The sequence below is a fragment of the Prionailurus bengalensis genome, chromosome A3 (genome assembly GCF_016509475.1).
Source record: "Prionailurus bengalensis isolate Pbe53 chromosome A3, Fcat_Pben_1.1_paternal_pri, whole genome shotgun sequence".
In the NCBI taxonomy this organism is placed as follows: domain Eukaryota; kingdom Metazoa; phylum Chordata; class Mammalia; order Carnivora; family Felidae; genus Prionailurus; species Prionailurus bengalensis.
Genome location: NC_057354.1, coordinates 110,538,259 through 110,558,955, shown reverse-complemented (window position 1 = coordinate 110,558,955; position 20,697 = coordinate 110,538,259). Strand labels below are relative to the sequence as shown.

Sequence of the window (20,697 nt, the reverse complement as noted above, 5' to 3'; positions counted from 1 at the left end):
CTTAATTGCCTAATATAAGTGATTTCAAACTTTTGCCAATGTAAAATAAAAAATAATTTTATAGACATAAGGAAATCATAGGGTCACTTCTAATTTGAAATACACATTGCCTCCTTATCACTGCATTAGAAAGCACTTGGTAAACACCTATGTTTAATCAAAGTTGTATATTTATCCTGTGTATATCCTTATGATAACACTGAAAGAAAGAATTATCAACTTTCTCAAAGAGGACACTGAGTCCAAGAAAAAAGACATGTCTAAATCATGTATTTTCCACTTTCTAGCATTCTTCATCAAGATCTTTTTATTTCGGCTTCTTTTTTAAAAATATCTGTCTGGATGGAGGCAAGGAAACTGATCTGGGCTTCACCTCTGGCTCCAACCACTTGCTGGCTATACAAAACTTGGAAAAGTTCTTAACCTCTCCCAGCCTTAGAGTTCCATCTATAAAATGGAGTGATATACCTATCTCAGGATGTTGTCAAAGTTAAATGAGATAATGTGCATAAACATCTTGACCCACTTCAAGCATTTACTGAATGATGGGAAAAAAGTGAAAATTTTGAAAATGGCTGGTACATTCAGGATAAACTCACAGTAATTTTCTGCCTTGTATGTTTCATTCAACCTTTAGTAAAATTATGTCGGTGGAATTGTGTGGCTAGAATGCGGGACTTAGGATCATACCTATCTTCTCTGAGTTTGCTTCCTCACAGAGAAATTACATAATATTATCCCCTTTATTGCAGTGGGTTTTCAAACTTTGATCCTGAGCTTTAGAGTTCAAAGAAAACAGTGAAGCAAAAGTCCATGAAGACAAGTGGATGGCACTCTGGGACACAGGGACTCCACTTTCATCTTGTCTTCATGGGGATCCAGGTAAAATATAATTTGGAAAGGCTGTCTCTGCTCAAAACTTCAAATAACAGTCAGTTATAGGTATGGTGTAAGCATTAGATTAAATACCATATGTAAAAAGAAGAGGCATAGGTCTTTGGTAAATAACAAGCATTCAGTACATAGTAATTATTATTATTGTAAGTTTTCATTTAGCAACATGATAGTGACATGCAGGAAATTGAAAGACAGCAAAGTGTAGTTTCTTTCATTTAAGATGAATTCACTCACCTTGTAGCTCAGGGCCAACCGTAGTTATTATGGCACCCAAACATCTACCCAAACATTGATGAACTTCTGTATGTGAAGGTGGAACAGTCAACAGCAAGGTAAGAACTAGAGATAATGTTGGCTCCACATATCCACGATACATTGGGCCACTAGAATCCACTATAAGAGCGAGTGAATGAAGAGACCATGTCTGGAATGAAATATAATTTCATTTAGTTGTAAGGAATAATTAGAGTATACTGAGCTGATTTTTTTAACTTAAATTTTAGTAACTACTAACATCTTACTTTTTTAAAAGTTTATTTGTTTTGAGAGCATGCACATGCAAATGGGGTAGGAGGGGAGAGAGAGAGAGAGAGAGAGAGAGAGAGAGAGAGAGAGAGAGAGAGAGAGAGAGAGAATCTCAAGCAGGATCCGTGCAGTGCAGAGCCTGACACAGGGCTCGATCCCGTGAACCGTTAAGATTATGACCTGAGCCAAAATCAAAAGTTGGGACGTTTAACTGACTGAACTACGCAGATGCTCCTTGAGTTAGGATTCTTAAAACAGAAGACAAATTAGGGAAGACGTAAGAATATCTACTGTACTCTTCTTGTGCAGATATACAGTAGTGCTGAGGGAATACAATTGATACAAATTATAGTAAAATGTCCTCTCATATAAAAAGAATCATGTAGGGGTGCCTGGATGGCTCAGTTGGTTAAGCCTCCACCTCTTGATTTCAGCTCAGGTCATGATCTTGCAGTTCATCTCACAGTCTACTGTGAAAACAGAATTTAAAAAAAAAAAAAAAGTGTAGCGCCTAACAAGTAATAAGCTTACTTAACTTTTGTTTCTAACCTTTTTGGGAATTTTGGGCTTTACACAGCTGGAAACTTTTACCAAGAAGTCAAAGGCAAACTAAGCCTGTAGACTGGAAGCCTCTGCTGGATTTACTGCTTCTTGTCTAACTGTGAAGGAACTAATTTATCAACAAACTAATGGTATGTAGTAATGGCAACTGAATTGTTTCTTCTCCCAACTTACAGTCCCAGTATGAAGCTGGCAAGCTGAATGCTACTATAGTCATATACTCTTAATATTTTTAGGTGCATCAGTGCATGGTGGCAAATCCTTAGTGTAGTATGTTTTCAGACATGTGAAGCTCTTGCCTTTCGTTGTGGTTGTGTTTATTTGTATATAAAATGTTCGAGCATAAACAAACAAAAATTCCAGGAGAACACTTGAAAATTCAACTGAAAAACCCAGACTTTGACTGGTGTCTGAGTGGGAAGAGAGACAGGATAGCCATTAAAACAAACTTGATCAACTCAGCAAATGTGGAGAGCCTGGGTGGCTCATTTGGTTAAGCGTCTGACTTCAGGTCATGATCTCAGTTTGTGGGTTCGAGCGCTGTGTTCGGCTCTGTGCTGACAGCTTGGAGCCTGGAGCCTGCTTTGGATTCTGCGTCTCCCTCTCTCCCTGCCCTTCCCCTGCTCTTGCTCTCTCTCAAAAACAACAACAACAACAACAACAACAACAACAACAAAAACTTAGCAAATGTAAGGAAATGCAAAAAAAGAGGAAACAAGTACAAAAGAGTAAATTAATAAAAAGAAACTATATTTCGAGAAATATATGTGAATGGGTTAAATTCCCAGAATAAGACAGATTTAAGACTAGGTTAAAATACAAATTCCTGTTCTACAGTTTTACAAATAGAACTCATAAAACAAAGACCCTAGTAACATTTTTCCAAACAAATTATAAGAATCATTATTATTTTATAAAACAAATGACAGTCCTAAAAATATTATTTAAAAATGTCATAATGAAACAAAATCAGCATTATACCTGGACTTCAGAGGATGTTCCATCTTGTGCTAGAGCCAATAAAATGCTAACACTGGTTTTCAGATGTTGTCCTGAGCCGATACCACCAACATAACGATGCAAGCAACCCAGAGCCAATGAGTGCCCAGTTCTGGATACAACATCTCGGGCTGATTTCAACCTGGGAAAATAATTATATGCTTCAGGGACTGGCCTTTCTATTTCCCTCTGACAATAACAAGCTCATTAAGAGTCACACCATAAACGGGATTTATTGTGGAAATCAGAAAAGACTACAATCATGATTACTTCTTTCTCCACTCCCTACCAAGAGTCAGAGATTAATTTAAAATGGTTGGCTAAAGTCACATATTTCATTTTAATTTTAGAGAAAATCTGAAAGAAGAATCACAACTTCTCAGTTTTTAACATTTATTATTCCTCGAAAAGTTAAGAATTATTTGAAACATATTTTTATTATTGGTGTTTTAAATAAACACGAATTGCTTTTATAACTGGTTTTAAAAATCTAAAAATTTAGATTACAGAAATTACAAAATTACAGAAAATGTTAACTTAAGAAATTCTCTATAATTATGATCTGAACCTCTTTAACATGCATCAGTCTTTTTCTTTGTGAAATATATCTAATGAATTAAAAAATATAAAAAGAAGATATTGCAGATTACTTAAAAAATAAGCTTTATTGAGATATATTTATATAAAATAAAATTCACCAATGGTAATTCTTTTCAAGTATCCATAGAACATTTACCAAGATAGATAATTAATTGAGCCAATAAGGAAATAAAACATATCAGAATTTATGGTATGCAGCTAAAGTGTGTATCAAGGTGAATTTATAGCATCAAAATCCTTGTATTAGAAAAGAAGAAAGGTTTTAAATGAATTATCTAAACCTCCACCTTCAGAATCTAGAAAGAGAAAAGTAAACTGAACTGAAGGTAAGCATAATGAAGCAAGTTATAAAAATAAAGTAGAAATCAGTGGAAGAGAAAATGGAAAGACAATAGAAAAACTCAATGAAATCCAAACCTGATTTTTTAAAAAAGAATTATGAGAATAAGGAGAATAAGGAGAGAGAGAGAGAGAGAGAGAGAGAGAGAGAGAGAGAGAGAGAAAGGCAGAATGTATATTGCTTCTTTTGTAAAGTATTCTACAAATGTCAGTAGGCCAAGCTAGATGACAGCGTTGGTAAAATCTACATTTTTAATAATCGGAGTCTGTTCTATTAGTTACTGAGACAGGAATGCTGAGATCACCAAATATAATTTTAGACTTGTCTATTTTACTTTCACTTCTATTAGGTTTTGTTCCATGTATTTTAAAACTATATCATAAGATACATATACATTGAGAATTGCTATGTATTCTTGGGGGGAATTGGTCCTCTTATCATTATGAAAGCACTCATTTATTCTGGTAACAATTTTTGTTACAAAATCTACTTTTTCTGATAATAACAGAGCCACTCTAGCTTCCTTTGAGTTAGTGTTTTCCTGGTATATTATCCCTATCCTTTTACTTTTAACCTATTTCTTTCTTTAGAGTTAAAGGGGTTTCTTATAGATAGCATTCAGTTAGATTTTGCTTTTTATCCAATATGACAAATTCTAACTTTTACTTGTAATGTTTAGACCATTTATATTTAATGTAATTATCAGCAGGTTGGGTTTAAGTCTCCCATATTGCTATTCGAGCTCTGTCACATCAGTTTGTTTCTTTTTCCTTCTTTCCATCTTCTTTTGGATTTAGTATTTTTTATGATTCCATTTTATCTCCACTATTGGTTTATTAGTTATACATTTTTGTTTTTTAGTAGGATCTCTGGAGTTTACATTATACATTTCTAACTCATTATGATATACCTTCAAAGAATATTATATTCTTTCATGTATATTGTACATGGAGTATGCCACCATTTCCTCTTCCCATTCTTTGCACTGCTGTCATGTATTTTTACTTCTCTCTCTATTAAAATCCTACCATACATTATCATTTTTGCATGAAAGGGTCAATTATCTTCCCAAGGCATTTAAAAAATGCGACTAAAAATAGCTTGCAAACTCTGTTGCCCAGGAGCTGCCTGTGCCACTCAGCCATGGTCAACTCCACCATGTTCTTCAGCATCGCCATGGATGGTAAGCCCCTAGGCTGTGTCACCTTGGAGCTGTCTGCAGACAAAGTTTGAAAAACAGTAGAAAATTTTTATGCTCTGAGCACTGGGGAGAAAAGATTTGGTTATACAAGTTCCTGCTTTCATGGGATTATTCTGGGATTTATGTGTCAGGGCGGTGACTTGGCATACCATAATGGCACTGGTGGCAAGTCCATCAATGGGGAGAAATTTGATGATGAGTATTCTATCCTGAAGCATAGGGGTCCTGGAATCTTGTCCATGGCAAATGCTGGACCCAACACAACAGTTCACAGTTTTTTCATCCGCATTGCCAAGAGTAAGTGGTTGGATGGCAAGTATGTGGTCTCTGGCAAGTGAAAGAGGACATGAATATTGTGGAATACACAGAGCGCTTTGGGTCCAGGAATGGCAAGACCAGAAAGAAGATCACCATTGCTGACTGTGGACAAATCTATTAAATTTGACTTGTGTTTTATCTTAACTACCAGACCATTCCTGTTGTAGTTCAAGAGAGCACTCCTTTGCCCTTGTCTGCTCTCACTGTAATCTTTGTATCTCGCTGCAGTTCTGTGGGTTCCATAATTTCCTTATTCCCCTCCAAGTTTACTGGATTGCAGAGTTAAATTTATGATTATGAAATAAAAACTAAACAATAACCAAAAGTAAAATATAATAAAAAATAAATGAGAATAAAATAATAGGTCATTTTAAAACAGACATATAAAGAGTAAGTCCTTATATTTATCTACATACCTACCACTCTTGGCACTCTTCACTTCTGTATGTTACACTCAAATTTTCATCTACTATCATTTTTTTTTCCCCAAAAATCTTCTTTTAACACTTCTTATGGTACACCGTATAAGCAATGAATTTCCCAACTTTTCACAGTCTGAAAGTCTTTATTAAAACTTCAGTTTTAAAAAAGTATTTTCACTGGCTATAAAGTTCTAGGTCACTCTACTGCCTTTTGCTTGCATAATTTATAATCAGAAGCCTGCTGAAATTGTTATCTTTGTTCCTCTGCGTGATGTCTTCCCCCAACTGGCTGCTTTTATGACATTCTCTTTATCACTGGCTTTATGAAATTTGATTATGCTATGCTTTTCTTTTGTCTTTATTCCACCTCGGGTTTGTTGTGGTTATTGGATGTGTAAAACTCCTATTTTACCTATTATTAACAGAGCACAAATCATTAAACAGGTAAGACTGGTTGTATATTTTAAAAAATCTTTAATGGAAGTTGGATTTCAGAATCAATGACATAATTGGAAAAGCAAAACTGATCTATTGTTAGAAAATGGTAAAAGTCATCCTACAGAAGATCAAGTGTCAGGGACTATTTTATCTTCTGCTTTCTTATATTATCCTTAGTGATTCAAACAACACACTGGGGCATTACCCTATAACCAAATTGTTGCTCATGTCTGAAGACAGGGAAAAGCCATTCTCATATAATCAAGAATTCAGAAAATACTTTTTATTCAGAACTACTGCTTCACAACCATTGCTTCCCCCCCCACCTCTCTCATTAAAGATTATGGCCTAGTTTGGTATAATTAGTACTCAAAATATACAGTGGTTAATTTACATAACTCAAGTATCAGTTCTTGACCACACTTGATTTTCAACTTGTCTACTTTAAGTACTTGATTAACAACCAACCAAGAGTCACTAATAATGGCATCATCTTAATCATACTTATTTGGAACTCTGAGATCACTCTTTTTAATTAATATGCAAAGAAATCCTTAAAACCTAACACCAACTTTCCCTGTTTCAGGGATAATTTAAAAGATGATAAACTTGCTGGCAGTTATAAAAAGAATGGCTTATTCCAAAAAATGAATAATTAACAAAAAGAGTAATGTAAGGAGCAGAGATAAGAGAAAGGGACTTCCAGAACACGTCTTCAGAGCAGAGTACATATAACTAACTACGAGAGGTCGTATTAACAATCTGCTTGATTCCATTATGTAATATTCAAAGGCTGAAACCTGACCACCTTAAAAGTATCTATAATATTACAACTTTCCCAGGTTCTGGAGTTTAAACAATTACTGCATTGAAAATTAAAATCATTATAAAAAAACACACAATATTTTGTTATATGCTATACCATGTGGAAAGCATATCACCCAGTTAATATAATTATTGACTACTAAAAAGACATCTTTGTCTCTATGAGAAACTTACTTGTCAGTAAAAAGACCCACTTACTTGTCAAAGCTATACTGGGCCATTCTAGCAATGAAGGTTGCTTCCCCAACCACCTGAGCCATTCTTCCAAGAGCTTCCCCTGCTGCACATCTTAAGATGGGGTTTGGGTTGTCAAGAGCACCCATAACCAGAGTCAGAGCAGATTTACGAACTTCCTCAGGTCCTAAAGTACTTTTGTTTTCAGCCAGGCCCTATGGTTATTAAAAACAAAAAAGGGGGTGGGGGAAGGGGGCAAATTCAAAATTCACAATACATAAAAGAAAAAGATGTGCTGCAATCTTTGTAAATATACATGTATTTCCACCCACCTTTTTTCAACCATCTTTTATTTTTTAATTTTTTAAAGTTTTTATTTTAATCACCCAGTGCTCACCATGACAAGTGCACTCCTTAATCCCCATCACCTATTTCACCCATCTGCCCACCCACCTCCCCTCTGGTAACCAGTTTGCTCTCTATAGTTAAGAGTAGTTTCTCTCTCTCTCTTTCCCTTTGCTTGTTTTGTTTCTTAAATTCCACATATGAGTGAAATCATATGGTATTTGTCTTTCTCTGACTTATTTTACTTAGCATTATACTCTCTAGCTCCATCTATGTCACTGCAAATGACAAGATTTCATTATTTTTGATGGCTGAGTAACATTCCATTGTGTATATATACCACATCTTCTTTATCCATTCACCAGTTGATGGGCACCTGGGCTGCTTCCATATCTTGGCTATTGTAAATAATGCTGCTATAAAATAGGGGTATTATGTATCAACCATCTTTTCGTTTTAATTGAAGTACAGTTGACATACTGTACAAACCTAGTTTTAGGTGTACAACATCATGATTAGACAATTCTATGCATTAAGCTATGCTCATCATGATAAATGTAGTCACCATCGGTCAATGTACAATATTATTACAATATTAACTATATTTCCCATGCTGTATTCCTATGACCTATTTGTAACTGAAAGTTTGTACCTCTTAGTCCCCTTCACCTATGTTACCCATTCACCTACCTGCTCCCCTTCTTCAGCCATCTTTCATATGCATATATTATGCCTAGAACCAATACCTGTTAAACTAATCATTTTCCTAAACATGATTCACAACATGATATATAACAAGGTTATAGTCAATCAGCCCTAAGATGAACAATCCCTGGACATCTCTTTATCCAAAGACTAATGCTTTTTATATAAAAGTATTGCTTTTTTTTTTTTTTTTTTTTTTTTTTTTTTTTAATTTTTTTTAACGTTTATTTATTTTTGGGACAGAGAGAGACAGAGCATGAACGGGGGAGGGGCAGAGAGAGAGGGAGACACAGAGTCGGAAACAGGCTCCAGGCTCTGAGCCATCAGCCCAGAGCCCGACACGGGGCTTAAACTCACAGACCGCGAGATCGTGACCTGGCTGAAGTCGGACGCTTAACCGACTGCGCCACCCAGGCGCCCCAAGTATTGCTTTTTATAAAGGATGCCATACTATTAAGTCAACTGGTATTCAACTAATTGACATTTACCATTAGAACTTTAGGTAAGGAAAAAGGCTGATAAGTATGAAAATTTGACATGTTTCTATAAAAATTCCAGAGAAGATAATTATGTCATCAAGAGTACATTCAATATATATAAAAAGATAAAATAAGGTAAAAATAATCAGTAACTGAATATCGATACACTTTGTTCATCATATTAAATGTTAGTATCTCTGTTCTAGGTACACCTAGAACATGGAACTTAGCTTACATGAGACCAAAAATCCAACTCATGGTGCCTGGAGAAAATGTTAGCCATAGCAGGAGCATTAGCAAGAAAATCTATGAAGAAAAGTATACTGTGGAGCAATATTACAGTTGGTTCACTCACCTTCCAACCACTAAGGAAGACTGACTACCCAATTCTTTTTTTTTTTTTTTTTTAATTTTTTTTTTCAACGTTTATTTATTTTTGGGACAGAGAGAGACAGAGCATGAACGGGGGAGGGGCAGAGAGAGAGGGAGACACAGAGTCGGAAACAGGCTCCAGGCTCTGAGCCATCAGCCCAGAGCCCGACGCGGGGCTCGAACTCACGGACCACGAGATCGTGACCTGGCTGAAGTCGGACGCTTAACCGACTGCGCCACCCAGGCGCCCCCCCAATTCTTTTTTAAAAAAACTCAGATGGGGGCGCCTCCCCCCGCCCCCCCAATTCTTTTTTAAAAAACTCAGATGGGGGCGCCTCCCCCCGCCCCCCCAATTCTTTTTTAAAAAACTCAGATGGGGGCGCCTGGGTGGCGCAGTCGGTTAAGCGTCCGACTTCAGCCAGGTCACGATCTCGTGGTCCGTGAGTTCGAGCCCCGCGTCGGGCTCTGGGCTGATGGCTCAGAGCCTGGAGCCTGTTTCCGACTCTGTGTCTCCCTCTCTCTCTGCCCCTCCCCCGTTCATGCTCTGTCTCTCTCTGTCCCAAAAATAAATAAACGTTGGAAAAAAAATTAAAAAAAAAAACAAAAAAAAACTCAGATGTTCGTATTAGCTGATGGTCTCTAAATAGGGCATATACTAATAGCTATATAAATGATACAAACTTCTATTTCTGTATTCAATGCCTATGTCCCTTTTCCCTGATGTTTACAAAACACAATTTAATTCACGCCCATTTAAACACTTGTATTTGCTGCCATTTTAACTGTAAACCTTATAACAAGCTTAGTGCTGAATAATATAAAAAAGTTTTCAAATATGTCATGAGAGGCTGTAGGCTGCATAGAACAGTGCATGAACTGAGAGATAGGCAAAATATTGGTTATTTCACTTCAAACATACAGAAACCGAGGTTCAAAAGGTTAAGGAACTGCTTAAGACATAAACCTATGAGATCTAAACCACAACACAGTCTCTAAATGTAGCCTTTTTTCAGCTGTACAACATAGTCTCTCCTGATTTATGGTCTAAACCACAAATGGAACTCAAACTTTATCTAGTTAACCTCAAGTAGAATACAAGATTTTATTAGTCAGACATCTTTGAAAATTCCCAGAGAACTTACTAGAACTTATAAAATCTGAAAGATCAGGGGCGCCTGGGTGGCGCAGTCGGTTAAGCGTCCGACTTCAGCCAGGTCACGATCTCGCGGTCCGTGAGTTCGAGCCCCGCGTCAGGCTCTGGGCTGATGGCTCAGAGCCTGGAGCCTGTTTCCGATTCTGTGTCTCCCTCTCTCTCTGCCCCTCCCCCGTTCATGTTCTGTCTCTCTCTGTCCCAAAAATAAATAAACGTTGAAAAAAAAAAAAATTTAAAAAAAAAAAAAAAAAAAAAAAAAAAATCTGAAAGATCAGATCAAAAAATGAACGTTAACATTATTAAACTATAAAACACTTATTTAATTGCAATGAGTCTAATAAATAGTTTCTAATAATTTAGTTAAACTAATATAAAAACACAGTTTTCAAGTGATATACATATAATCATCATAATGGTCTAGATATACCTGCCTTATTAAAGGCATTAATTAAAATCTTAGTTCAGAATACTTATATATATTTTTTATTTTTATTTATTTTATTTGAAAGAGAGAACACGTGCTCAAGTGGGGGAGAGGGGCCAACAAAGGGAGAGAGAGAGAGAGAGAGAGGGTGAAAGGGAGAGGGACAGAGAGGGTGAAAGGGAGAGGGAGAGAGAGGGAGGAAGAGGGAGGGAGGGGGAAGGGGGGTGGGGAGAGAGAGACAGAGAGACAGAGACAGAAAGAGAGTGAATCTTAAGCAGCCTCCACATGCAATGTAGAGCCCGTCTCGGAGCTATTCCCACAATGGTGGGATCATGACCTGAGCCAAAATTAAGAGATGCTCAGCCAAATGAGCCACCCAGGTGCCCCCAGAATACTTATGTTTTAAAAGTAAATACCTTTAGTGCACTAAGAACAGCAGTAAAAATATTAAGCTGCACAGCCTGCTGACGGACGCCTTTGGCTTGTTTAACGCATTCAGCAAAGTGGTCCAACATTTGTAATCTATGATAATAGAATAAAGATCACATTAGCAATACTTTTTATTCAAATATGGCTCAAAAAAGATACATAAAAAGAGTATAAGCTAATTGGTAACAAATAATGCCCCATGCTGTCTCATTTTTATTTCATTCCTGCAGCTGGTTTAAACCCGAGCTCCTCCTGAATTGATATAGGGGCATGCGGTTTTTAAGTGGAACAAGGCAAGAGACTAAATATTAAGTTTCAATGAACAAAATAAGGTCATAATTTCAGTGTTAACATTAATGCCAGAATCTAATAAAGTGCCTGGTATACAGTAGGTGCTCAAGGTTTCTTGAACAGAATTAGCAATCATTAATTATGCATCTGTGTAGAAGATTCAGTTGGAAATTTTTAAATGAAGCATAATTTTTTTCTTCTTTTCAAAATACACTCACATGGAAGAAAATTGTACCTTATGTCCTATTCTCAGAAGCTAACTGGGAGGTTTTTATTTTATTTTTTTTTATTTTTATTTAAAAAAAAATTTTTTTTTAATGTTTATTTATTTTAGAGACAGAGAGACAGAGCAAAGCAGGGTCAGGGCAGAGCGAGAGGGAGACAGAATCTGAAACAGCGCAGAGCCCGACATGGGGCTTGAACTCACGAACCGTGAGATCATGACCTGAGTTGAAGCCGGATGCTCCACCGACTGAGCCACCCAGGCGCCCCAACTGGGAGGTTTTTAAAGGGATTTAGCTTTGGTCATTTTTTTCTTTTAATGTAAAAAATCAGAAGTGAATTTTTCTTTATTTCAAATTTTTTAAATGAGACAGTCAGAAAAAAAAAAAATCACAGCCATTTGAGACTATTCCAATAAGAGAATGAGATCATTTCAGATTCTTCTAAAAATAAATCAGATGGGCAAAGGAATCCACGATGTTGGATTCAGTACCAAAATAACTATGATCTAAACTAGGAAATCAGGATCTCCCTAAGGTCACTATAAGGATTTAAGCTCAATTTACAATAGGCCATAGGTCTCAGGTCAAAGTATTCTTCAAATATCACATAGGAAGAAATCATCTAATCTTTCAGTAAAACTCCACTGAGAGTTACTGGGGGCTAAAATTGACTACTTAATACTTGCTCTGACATAGATCCACATCTTCTAAGGATGAGGAAACTGGGCATTGCTTTCAAGCATACACATAAGAAGACACACAGGGTCTCCAACACTACCAGCAGCATGATTTACCTATGACTGATCTCAAATACATAACCTTTTTAAAAACCTTACTTTAAAAAATGTTTTTTCTTTTTTATAAAATATTTGTTTCATTTAATTTGAAGATTAGTAACAAAAAATTACATCCAGAAATAACTACTCTTACCCTCAGATACATTTTCTTTCAGGTCTTTTTTTTTAATCATTATTTTTAATGTTTATTTATTTTTGAGGGGGGGAGGGGCAGAGGGAGAAGGAGGCAGAGGATCTGAAGCAGGCTCTTTGCTGACAGCAGAGAGCCCAATGCAGGGCTCGAACTCACAAACTGTGAGATCACAACCTGAGCCAAAGTCGGACTCCTACCCGACTGAGCCACCCAGGCTCCTCTCAGGTCTTTTCTTTAAAATACAGGACTGGGATCACTTCTTGCCTTTTATTTTACTTTTATCATTTAACATTGTATAAGGAGCATATCAAAACATTGTCCATGTAAAAAAAAATTCTAACCTATTGACCTTCCATAATTGATTGACTCATTCCTCTATCACTGGATATTTAAGTTATTAATTGTTAATGTAATTTATTTAATTGTTCTACAAAAGTGAGTTAATATAGTCAAAATAATCCTGGACTCTACTTACAGCTCTCATAACTAGCTGTGTAACTTTGGGCAAACCACAAACTCTTAGACCTGGATTTCCTGATTTAAAACAAGGATATTAAAGTAGATGCTTTATGAGATTCTTGCCCCTTTCATATTCTTCATTTATGTGACAACCAAATGTTCTTAAAGATACCTGGGTAAAGTGAAATTTTACACGGAAATTTTTCTCCTCAAATTAAAAAGCAATTAACCAAGTAACCTATGCATTTTTTAAAGATAATATTTACATTATTTTTTATACTTATGTTATCTTTATACACAAACCTAACAATGTTTCAAAAGCATTATTTATTTTTTATTAAAAAAAATTTTTTTTAATGTTTATTTATTTTTGAAACAGAGAGACACAGAGCATGAATGGGGGAGGGTGAGAAAGAGAGGAAGACACAGAATCTGAAACAGGCTCCAGGCTCTGAGCCATCAGCACAGAGCCTGACGCGGGGCTTGAACTCACGAACCGAGAGATCATGACCTGAGCTGAAGTCGGACGCTTAACCGACAGAGCCACCCAGGCGCCCCTCAAAAGCATTGTTTAAAAAGATTTTTTATTTTTAAGTAATCTCTATATCCAACGTGGAGCTTGAACTCACAAGCCCGAGATCAAGAGTCACATGCTCCACCGAATGAACCAGTCGAGCACCCCTAAAAGCATATTTTGTTAAACAAGTTACCTATGAGTGTCTTACACTAATTCATTTTCACTCTTCCTCTTGAGAAAACCACCATAAATAGATAAAATGCCTACAAAAATTAGGGATAGTGTCTGTGGACACAGAATACAGCAAACCAAAATGCTCCTATTAGAAAAACAACCTGTTACTTTAGTTTCCTAAGTCCCAGACTAAACCATATGACAGACAAACACTATTAGAGAATGGACTTCACATTCATTAACTTCTTCAGTAATAAAAAAAAAGAGTTAGCAAAGTGATGTCTCTAATTAAAGATATGGAAAACCTACTTAAAAACTCGCAAATGAATTATTGAAATGAAAATCTTGCTGTTTTAAGACAGTCTACAAGAGGGGCGCCTGGGTGGCTCAGTCGGTTAAGCGGCCGACTTCGGCTCAGGTCATGATCTCGCGGTCCGTGAGTTCGAGCCCCGCGTCGGGCTCTGTGCTGACAGCTCGGAGCCTGGAGCCTGTTTCAGATTCTGTGTCTCCCTCTCTCTGACCCTCCCCCATTCGTGCTCTGTCTCTCTCTGTCTCAAAAATAAATAAACGTTTAAAAAAAAAAAAAACTATTAAAAAAAGACAGTCCACAAGACAATGGATGTCAGAGGCCAGTTCACAGAGCCAACTCTTAAAAAGTTTCAATTATGTGGAATTTTCAAGCAATTTTTTTCATCATGTATGTGTCACATTATTAAATTTATAAGCCTATTATTTAAGTAGTAGTTTACCTTATTGCAGGTAACTGAGATGGGAAAATCTATTGCCTAAATATAATTTATATATATGTTTTTCCTGACAGCTTTATTATGTTAAATACTTAAAAAGTGTTTTTATTTTTTATTTTATTTTTTTATTTTTATTTTTAAAAAGTTTTCATTTAAATTGCAGCTAGTTACCATAGTGTAATCGTTAGTTTCAGGGGTGCAATATAGTTATTCAACACTTCCATACAATACCCAGGGCTCCTCACAATAAAAGCCCTCCTTCATCTCCATCACCTACTTAAACCATCCCCCCACCCACCTCCTCTCTGGTATAGTTTATATTAAACTAAAATTATTTCATTGATTTTATACTAACCGGTGTTTATAAGAAACATGAGGAAACACTACACCAAAAAGAGCCACGGAAGCATCAATGACTGAAACCCCAAGAGGGAGAGGACCAGGCACAGCTTCTCCAGCAGGGATTCGTAAGTAAATGGAGGATGGGTCGTGCTCCAGAGCCCCACTTCCTGATGCACTGTTTGGCTGGAGCTACAAAAAGAAGGACATAAAAATCATTCAAAATCTACTTTAAGAAACTCACTAAGTATTAGTTAGGCATGAAAAACAGAATGAGAGGAAGGAAAAAAGGTAACAACAGCACAAAAAAACCAAGAATGATTGAATTTGAAAAAAAAGAAAAAACAAAATGATTGAATCTGAAAAATTTTAAATAGATAAAATATTATTTGGCCACTAAAAAAAGCCATCAGTAACACCTTGTATAATTTTAAGAAAATACTTATTCATTTTAACATTTGTATATTGACCACCTTACAATGTGTAAGCAAAACAATATCAGGAATAACTTCAACTCACGAAAACTCACTAAAAGAGGCATTAGTAAGTCTTTTTTTAAAAGAACGTAAGAAATTCACCATTTTTCACTATTTTTTTCTACCACCAGGAAGCGATCTTTAAATGTCTAAGAAAGCTAAAATAAAATTAAACTTTAGTCTGAAATATTTCCTTTTTAAATAACAATCTGTAACAGCCCCATTGCTTTTGATGACGTAGTATTTCAATTCCCTGGGTAGTTTGCTACCTGGTCTTCAATTGATTTATGATCGGTTTCTTGAAGCCAGGAACCAAGAAGAACACTGTCATCATAATGGCAGAGGGATCTGAGGAGGGAAGTGGTTGTGTTGGCTGAATTGTCAGTCAAAGTGAATTCTGCTACCAGTTCTCTAAGAAGTGCGTTGAAAGATCCTAAAAAAAACAGAACTTCAGATCAGACATGAAAGAATAGTTTTTATGAAAAATGCAATCATTGCCCACAAAAAGAAGCACCATGTTCAACAGGGATAAAATAATTAAGTCCCATCGCTTCTCAGCCTCTTGGCTAAGATCAAGTGAAATAATTAAGTCCCCCCTGTTCTCTTTTTCAAAAAATCTGTATCAAATACTTTAATGCTGTTTTAAAATACAATAATGGTACTTTCTTTTTTATTATTGTATTATGCGTTTTAGCCCAAGTTATTTAAAGGAACAAAAAACTTAGAGAAAATATTTACAATAACTATTACATTTACTATTTAAATTTAAAACATTAAATTTAATAAATATATTAAATATTTTCATGCTTTAAATATTTATTTAAATATACTAAATATGACACGATTATTATTTATTATTAATTACCCAGTGATGTGCAGACAATGAAGCCGAGCACATCAGAATTCTTGGACATGGCTGAAGTGAAGACAAATCAATGGCTTATTTTAATATTAACATTTTACATAATATTTAATATCTATAGAGTACATTATTCTCTTTCAAGATTCCTAAATTATTGGCTATATTATAATATATACGAAGCAGTTTCAGATAGTAATTAAAAGCAGAGACTTTGTTGTTGTTGTTGTTGTTTTTTAGTGTTTATTTATTCTTGAGAGAGAGAGATAGAGCGTGAGCGGGGGAGGCGCAGAGAGAGACGGAGACACAGAATCCGAAGCGGGGTCCGGGCTCCGAGCTGTCAGCACAGAGCCCGACGCGGGGCTCGAATGCATGAACCGTGAGATCATGACCTGAGCCGAAGTCGGACGCTTAACCGACTGAGCCACCCAGGCGCCTCTGTTGTTTTTTTTAATATGAAATTTATTGTCAAATTGGTTTCCATACAGCACCCAGTGCTCATCCCAACAGGTGCCCTCCTCAATGCCCATCACCCACTTTCCCCTCTCTCCCACCCCCACTCAACACTCAGTTTATTCTCAGTTTTCAAGAGTCTCTTATGGTTTGGCTCCCTCCTCTCTAACTTTTTTTTTCCCCTTCCCCTCCCCCGTGGTCTTCTGTTAAGTTTCTCAGGATCCACATAAGAGTGAAAACATATGGTATCTGTTCTTTCTCTGTATGACTTATTTCACTTAGCATAACACTCTCCACTTCCATTCATGTTGCTACAAAAGGCCATATTTCATTCTTTCTCATTGCCAAGTAGTATTCCGTTGTATATATAAACCACAATTTCTTTATCCATTCATCAGTTGATGGACATTTAGGCTCTTTCCATAATTTGGCTATTGTTGAGAGTGCTGCTATAAACATTGGGGTACAAGTGCCCCTATGCATCAGCACTCCTGTATCCCTTGGGTAAATTCCTAACAGTGCTATTGCTGGGTCATAGGGTAGGTCTATTTTTAATTTTTTGAGGAACCTCCACACTGTTTTCCAGAGTGGCTACACCAGTTTGCATTCCCACCAACAGTGCAAGAGGGTTCCCGTTTCTCCACATCCTCTCCAGCATCTGTAGTCTCCTGATTTGTTCATTTTAGCCACTCAAAGCAGAGACTCTGAAGTTGAACCAGTTGGGTCTGAATCCAAGCTCTGCTACTTACTAGATCTCAGACTTAGGTAAGTTACATTACCTCTCTGTACCGGAGGTTCTTCATCTATAATATATAGGTGAATTACCTCATAAAGTTGTGGTTAGAGTCCAAGGAGATAATACACGTAAAGGGATTAGAACAAACCTGGAACACAGTAAGTGCTCAATGAGAGTTAGCTACTCTACATGAAGAAAAGTAAAATGGTTGTCTTCCTTTGTACGGTCAGGGGACAGCCTTGGTCAGAACTCTGTAATGTTGTGAAGAACTAGAAAGATACACTGAAGAATTTTTATTAGATAATGCAAATTTCATTTACCTTCATAAGTCTTTGGAGGTAACAAAGCCAAGATATCATAAAGTCTTAAACGGACCATTGCTGCACTAGCTTTCAGATGAGCTCCATGGGCTTTAATTACAGACGGAATGCTAAAATATCAAAAGTACAGTTGGTGTCAGCTTACTAGAATAAGTGTTATAGACATTTTCAGCAATGTATCGATGTACTGTCAAAATACATTGGCAAGTATAACATTTTCATCTTAGTTTATACTGTGACCTTTATTGGAACAGTATAAAATACAATTTTATTTCAATTCATTCCATGACTATAGTTTTTAAGTTCATTTAAAAAAAGTAAAGTTTTACATGTTTCCTGTATGACATTAGAGGGGAGTGCAAAACATGATTATTTATAAATATGTAAAACTGAACATTAACTTGTTATAATCGCTTACTTACTGTGACATCATGGTCATGGCACATTCAATTGGGGTCATCAATTTTCTAATCACATCTTCAGTCAGGAGCTCAGGGCAATGTGCGACAAAACTCCTCATTGCTAGGTAAAATTTTTAATTCTTAATTATTATGAAATATAAGGTTCTGAAATCAGGTCAAATCAAACAAAGAACTAACTGCAACTACAGAGAAACATCATTAGAAAAGGCTAGAAGAAAGGTGGAGGGAAGGAAGATATCTGTTAGGGAGATTTCTGTGAGTGGGAATTCAAAGGTCTGTTAACATCACTGAATTCAGATAACCTCAAAGAAAGCAAGACAGAACCAAGGGTGGACAAAGTGGCTCAGTGAGAAGGAATATCTTTGCTGCCTCTTTAGCAATAGAACTAAGACAAAAAGAGCTCTCAGATGTTTGGGAACAAAACTGACACCTTGCCCTGCCACCTTTATGATTTAAGCATATATCTGTTTCCCACGGTTTGGAAAAAGAAGCACTTTCCAACCAAAAAAGAACAGAGTCACCCAGTGTAATTCTAGTTCCCAGTTGAAACAAAACTGGAGCCTTTCCTGTAAGTTGCTGACTTCTAAACAAAAATAATTTTATTCGTAATTTTTGTAATGTGGATGTCTAAAAAAATGCATCTGAACATTTGCAGATTTGATAATGCTGGAGGGAATAGCTGTTTGTCCATCATGAAAAGACTCACTGTCAACTCAGTGACCTGGGAGATCCTGAGTGTCTTCTTCCTTTAAATACCTACTGGGTTTTCTATGTGGTGACAGTGCCTCTTTGACAGGTAGAAGACTGCAATAACTGGACTCAAGAGGCCTGGGTTCTAAGTCTTGTCCGATGACCACTAATGCTAACCTCCTCTTTGAAGTCACTGCTTCATTTCCATCTCAAAATTAGGTTATTTATGGGATGCCTGGGTGGCTCGGTCAGTTAAGCGTCAGACTCTTGGTTTTGGCTCAGGTCATAATCTCATGGTTTGTGAGTTTGAGCTCAGTGCTGACAGGCAGAGCCTTCTTAGGATTCTCTCTCTCCCTCTCTGTCTGTCCCTCCCCTACTCATGCACGCGTGCACGCGGGCTCTCTTTCTCTCTCCCCACTCCCCAAAATAAATAAATTAGTTTACAAAGTTTCTTTCTAAATCTACAAGTCTATGAGTTCATCATTACACATTAACATAAAAATCTGAAGTAGTGATTCTCCTTAACCTCACAAATATTTTCGTAATAAAATTATATTCTGGGAGCACACCCCTTTCAGTTCTTACCACATAAAGCTCCGGCACGACCTTCCAATGTTACCTGCCAGGTAAAAGAATCGCCTCGGGCCTTCTCAGCCTCCAATTCCTTTAGAGAACGAGGGAAAACATTTCGCCACAATAACAACATCTTGGGCAGATGGTATCGAACTACGGATGGTCCTAATGGAGAAAAGGAGAACACGAAACCATACACACATAAAACAAACATTACAAACAAAAGTCAAAGAGCCCCACACAAGCTTTAATAATATCATTTCACTCTACCTTCATCTGTGACAGTAAGAGTTTCAAAAATGTTTCTTTTATTTTCCAGTGTGATTGAGAAATAAGTGGCATACATCACTGTATCAGGTGAAGGTTTGGGTTACAAATAGTGTGAAATGAGCACCACAACAGGTCTGGCCAACATTCATCATCTCATATAGATACAATAAAATGAAAGAGAGAAAGAGAGAAAGAGAAAGAGAAAGAGAAAGAAGAGAGAAGAAAAGAAAAGAAAAGAAAAAAGAAAAGAAAAGAAAAGAAAAAGAAATTTAAAAAATGTTCTCCCTGTGATGGGAAGCCTCAGGATTTACTACTCTCTTGACAGCTTTCCTGTCTGCCACAGAGCAGTATATCTGCATGCCGGACATCGCATCTCCGGTATTTACTCATCTCAGAACTGCGAGTCTCTACTTTTTGATCACCTTCCTCCACTTCCTCCCCAACTCAAAGTGCTTCTTATTCAGTAAGTAAAACACATATCTACTACTGAAGTTGGAAGTTGGACATGTGAAGTAAAAAGAAGACATACGCCATCACCATGACAACAGTTCTGTTCTATGTACAGTGCTAGACTTTGCCTGCATGTCAGGTTTGTCATAGCACTTGGGAAAGTGAAGGGGAGAAGGGTAACTCCAGAAAAGCCGCACCAGCAAGACCACTGGAATGTGACTTTATCACCCCACTAAAATCATGTCACTCACGTCACTTTGGGGATGGAATGGGCCCCATACTCTTATCTCATTTGGTTAACACTAAGCCAGTTAGTTAGACCAGGGCTATTCTGGTGACACTTCGTTATTTTTTAAGGTGAAACTTTGTTAACCATTTTCTCCTTAAATGTACTTAAGCAGAAGTTACCAGAAATAGAAATTCTCTCCCAAATGAGAGGAAAAACACCTTCACCATTTTACCATGTCATTCAAAGTCTAGAATGTGAAGTTTAATACTTTTAAATTACATTTTATTTATAATCTACTGACACTTACAGAGTAAGACGACATCCTACTCAGA

At 36.6% G+C, this 20,697-nt stretch overlaps 1 protein-coding gene and 1 pseudogene across 1 annotated transcript in view; one reads left to right on the top strand and one right to left on the bottom strand.

The window, feature by feature from the left end:
- Nucleotides 1-20,697, bottom strand: part of HEATR5B (HEAT repeat containing 5B) — a 100,688-nt gene that overhangs the window by 56,529 nt on the left and 23,462 nt on the right. Inside the window, exons 12-20 of the mRNA XM_043604167.1 lie at nucleotides 19,429-19,581; nucleotides 18,154-18,253; nucleotides 17,732-17,841; nucleotides 15,633-15,796; nucleotides 14,904-15,079; nucleotides 11,195-11,300; nucleotides 7,325-7,515; nucleotides 2,965-3,124; nucleotides 1,132-1,321 (exon numbers count right to left, since the gene is read on the bottom strand). Of these exons, the coding sequence (XP_043460102.1) occupies nucleotides 1,132-1,321; nucleotides 2,965-3,124; nucleotides 7,325-7,515; nucleotides 11,195-11,300; nucleotides 14,904-15,079; nucleotides 15,633-15,796; nucleotides 17,732-17,841; nucleotides 18,154-18,253; nucleotides 19,429-19,581 (1,350 nt within the window). The remainder of the gene's footprint in view (nucleotides 1-1,131; nucleotides 1,322-2,964; nucleotides 3,125-7,324; nucleotides 7,516-11,194; nucleotides 11,301-14,903; nucleotides 15,080-15,632; nucleotides 15,797-17,731; nucleotides 17,842-18,153; nucleotides 18,254-19,428; nucleotides 19,582-20,697) is intronic.
- On the top strand, nucleotides 5,045-5,585 carry LOC122497265 (annotated as a pseudogene).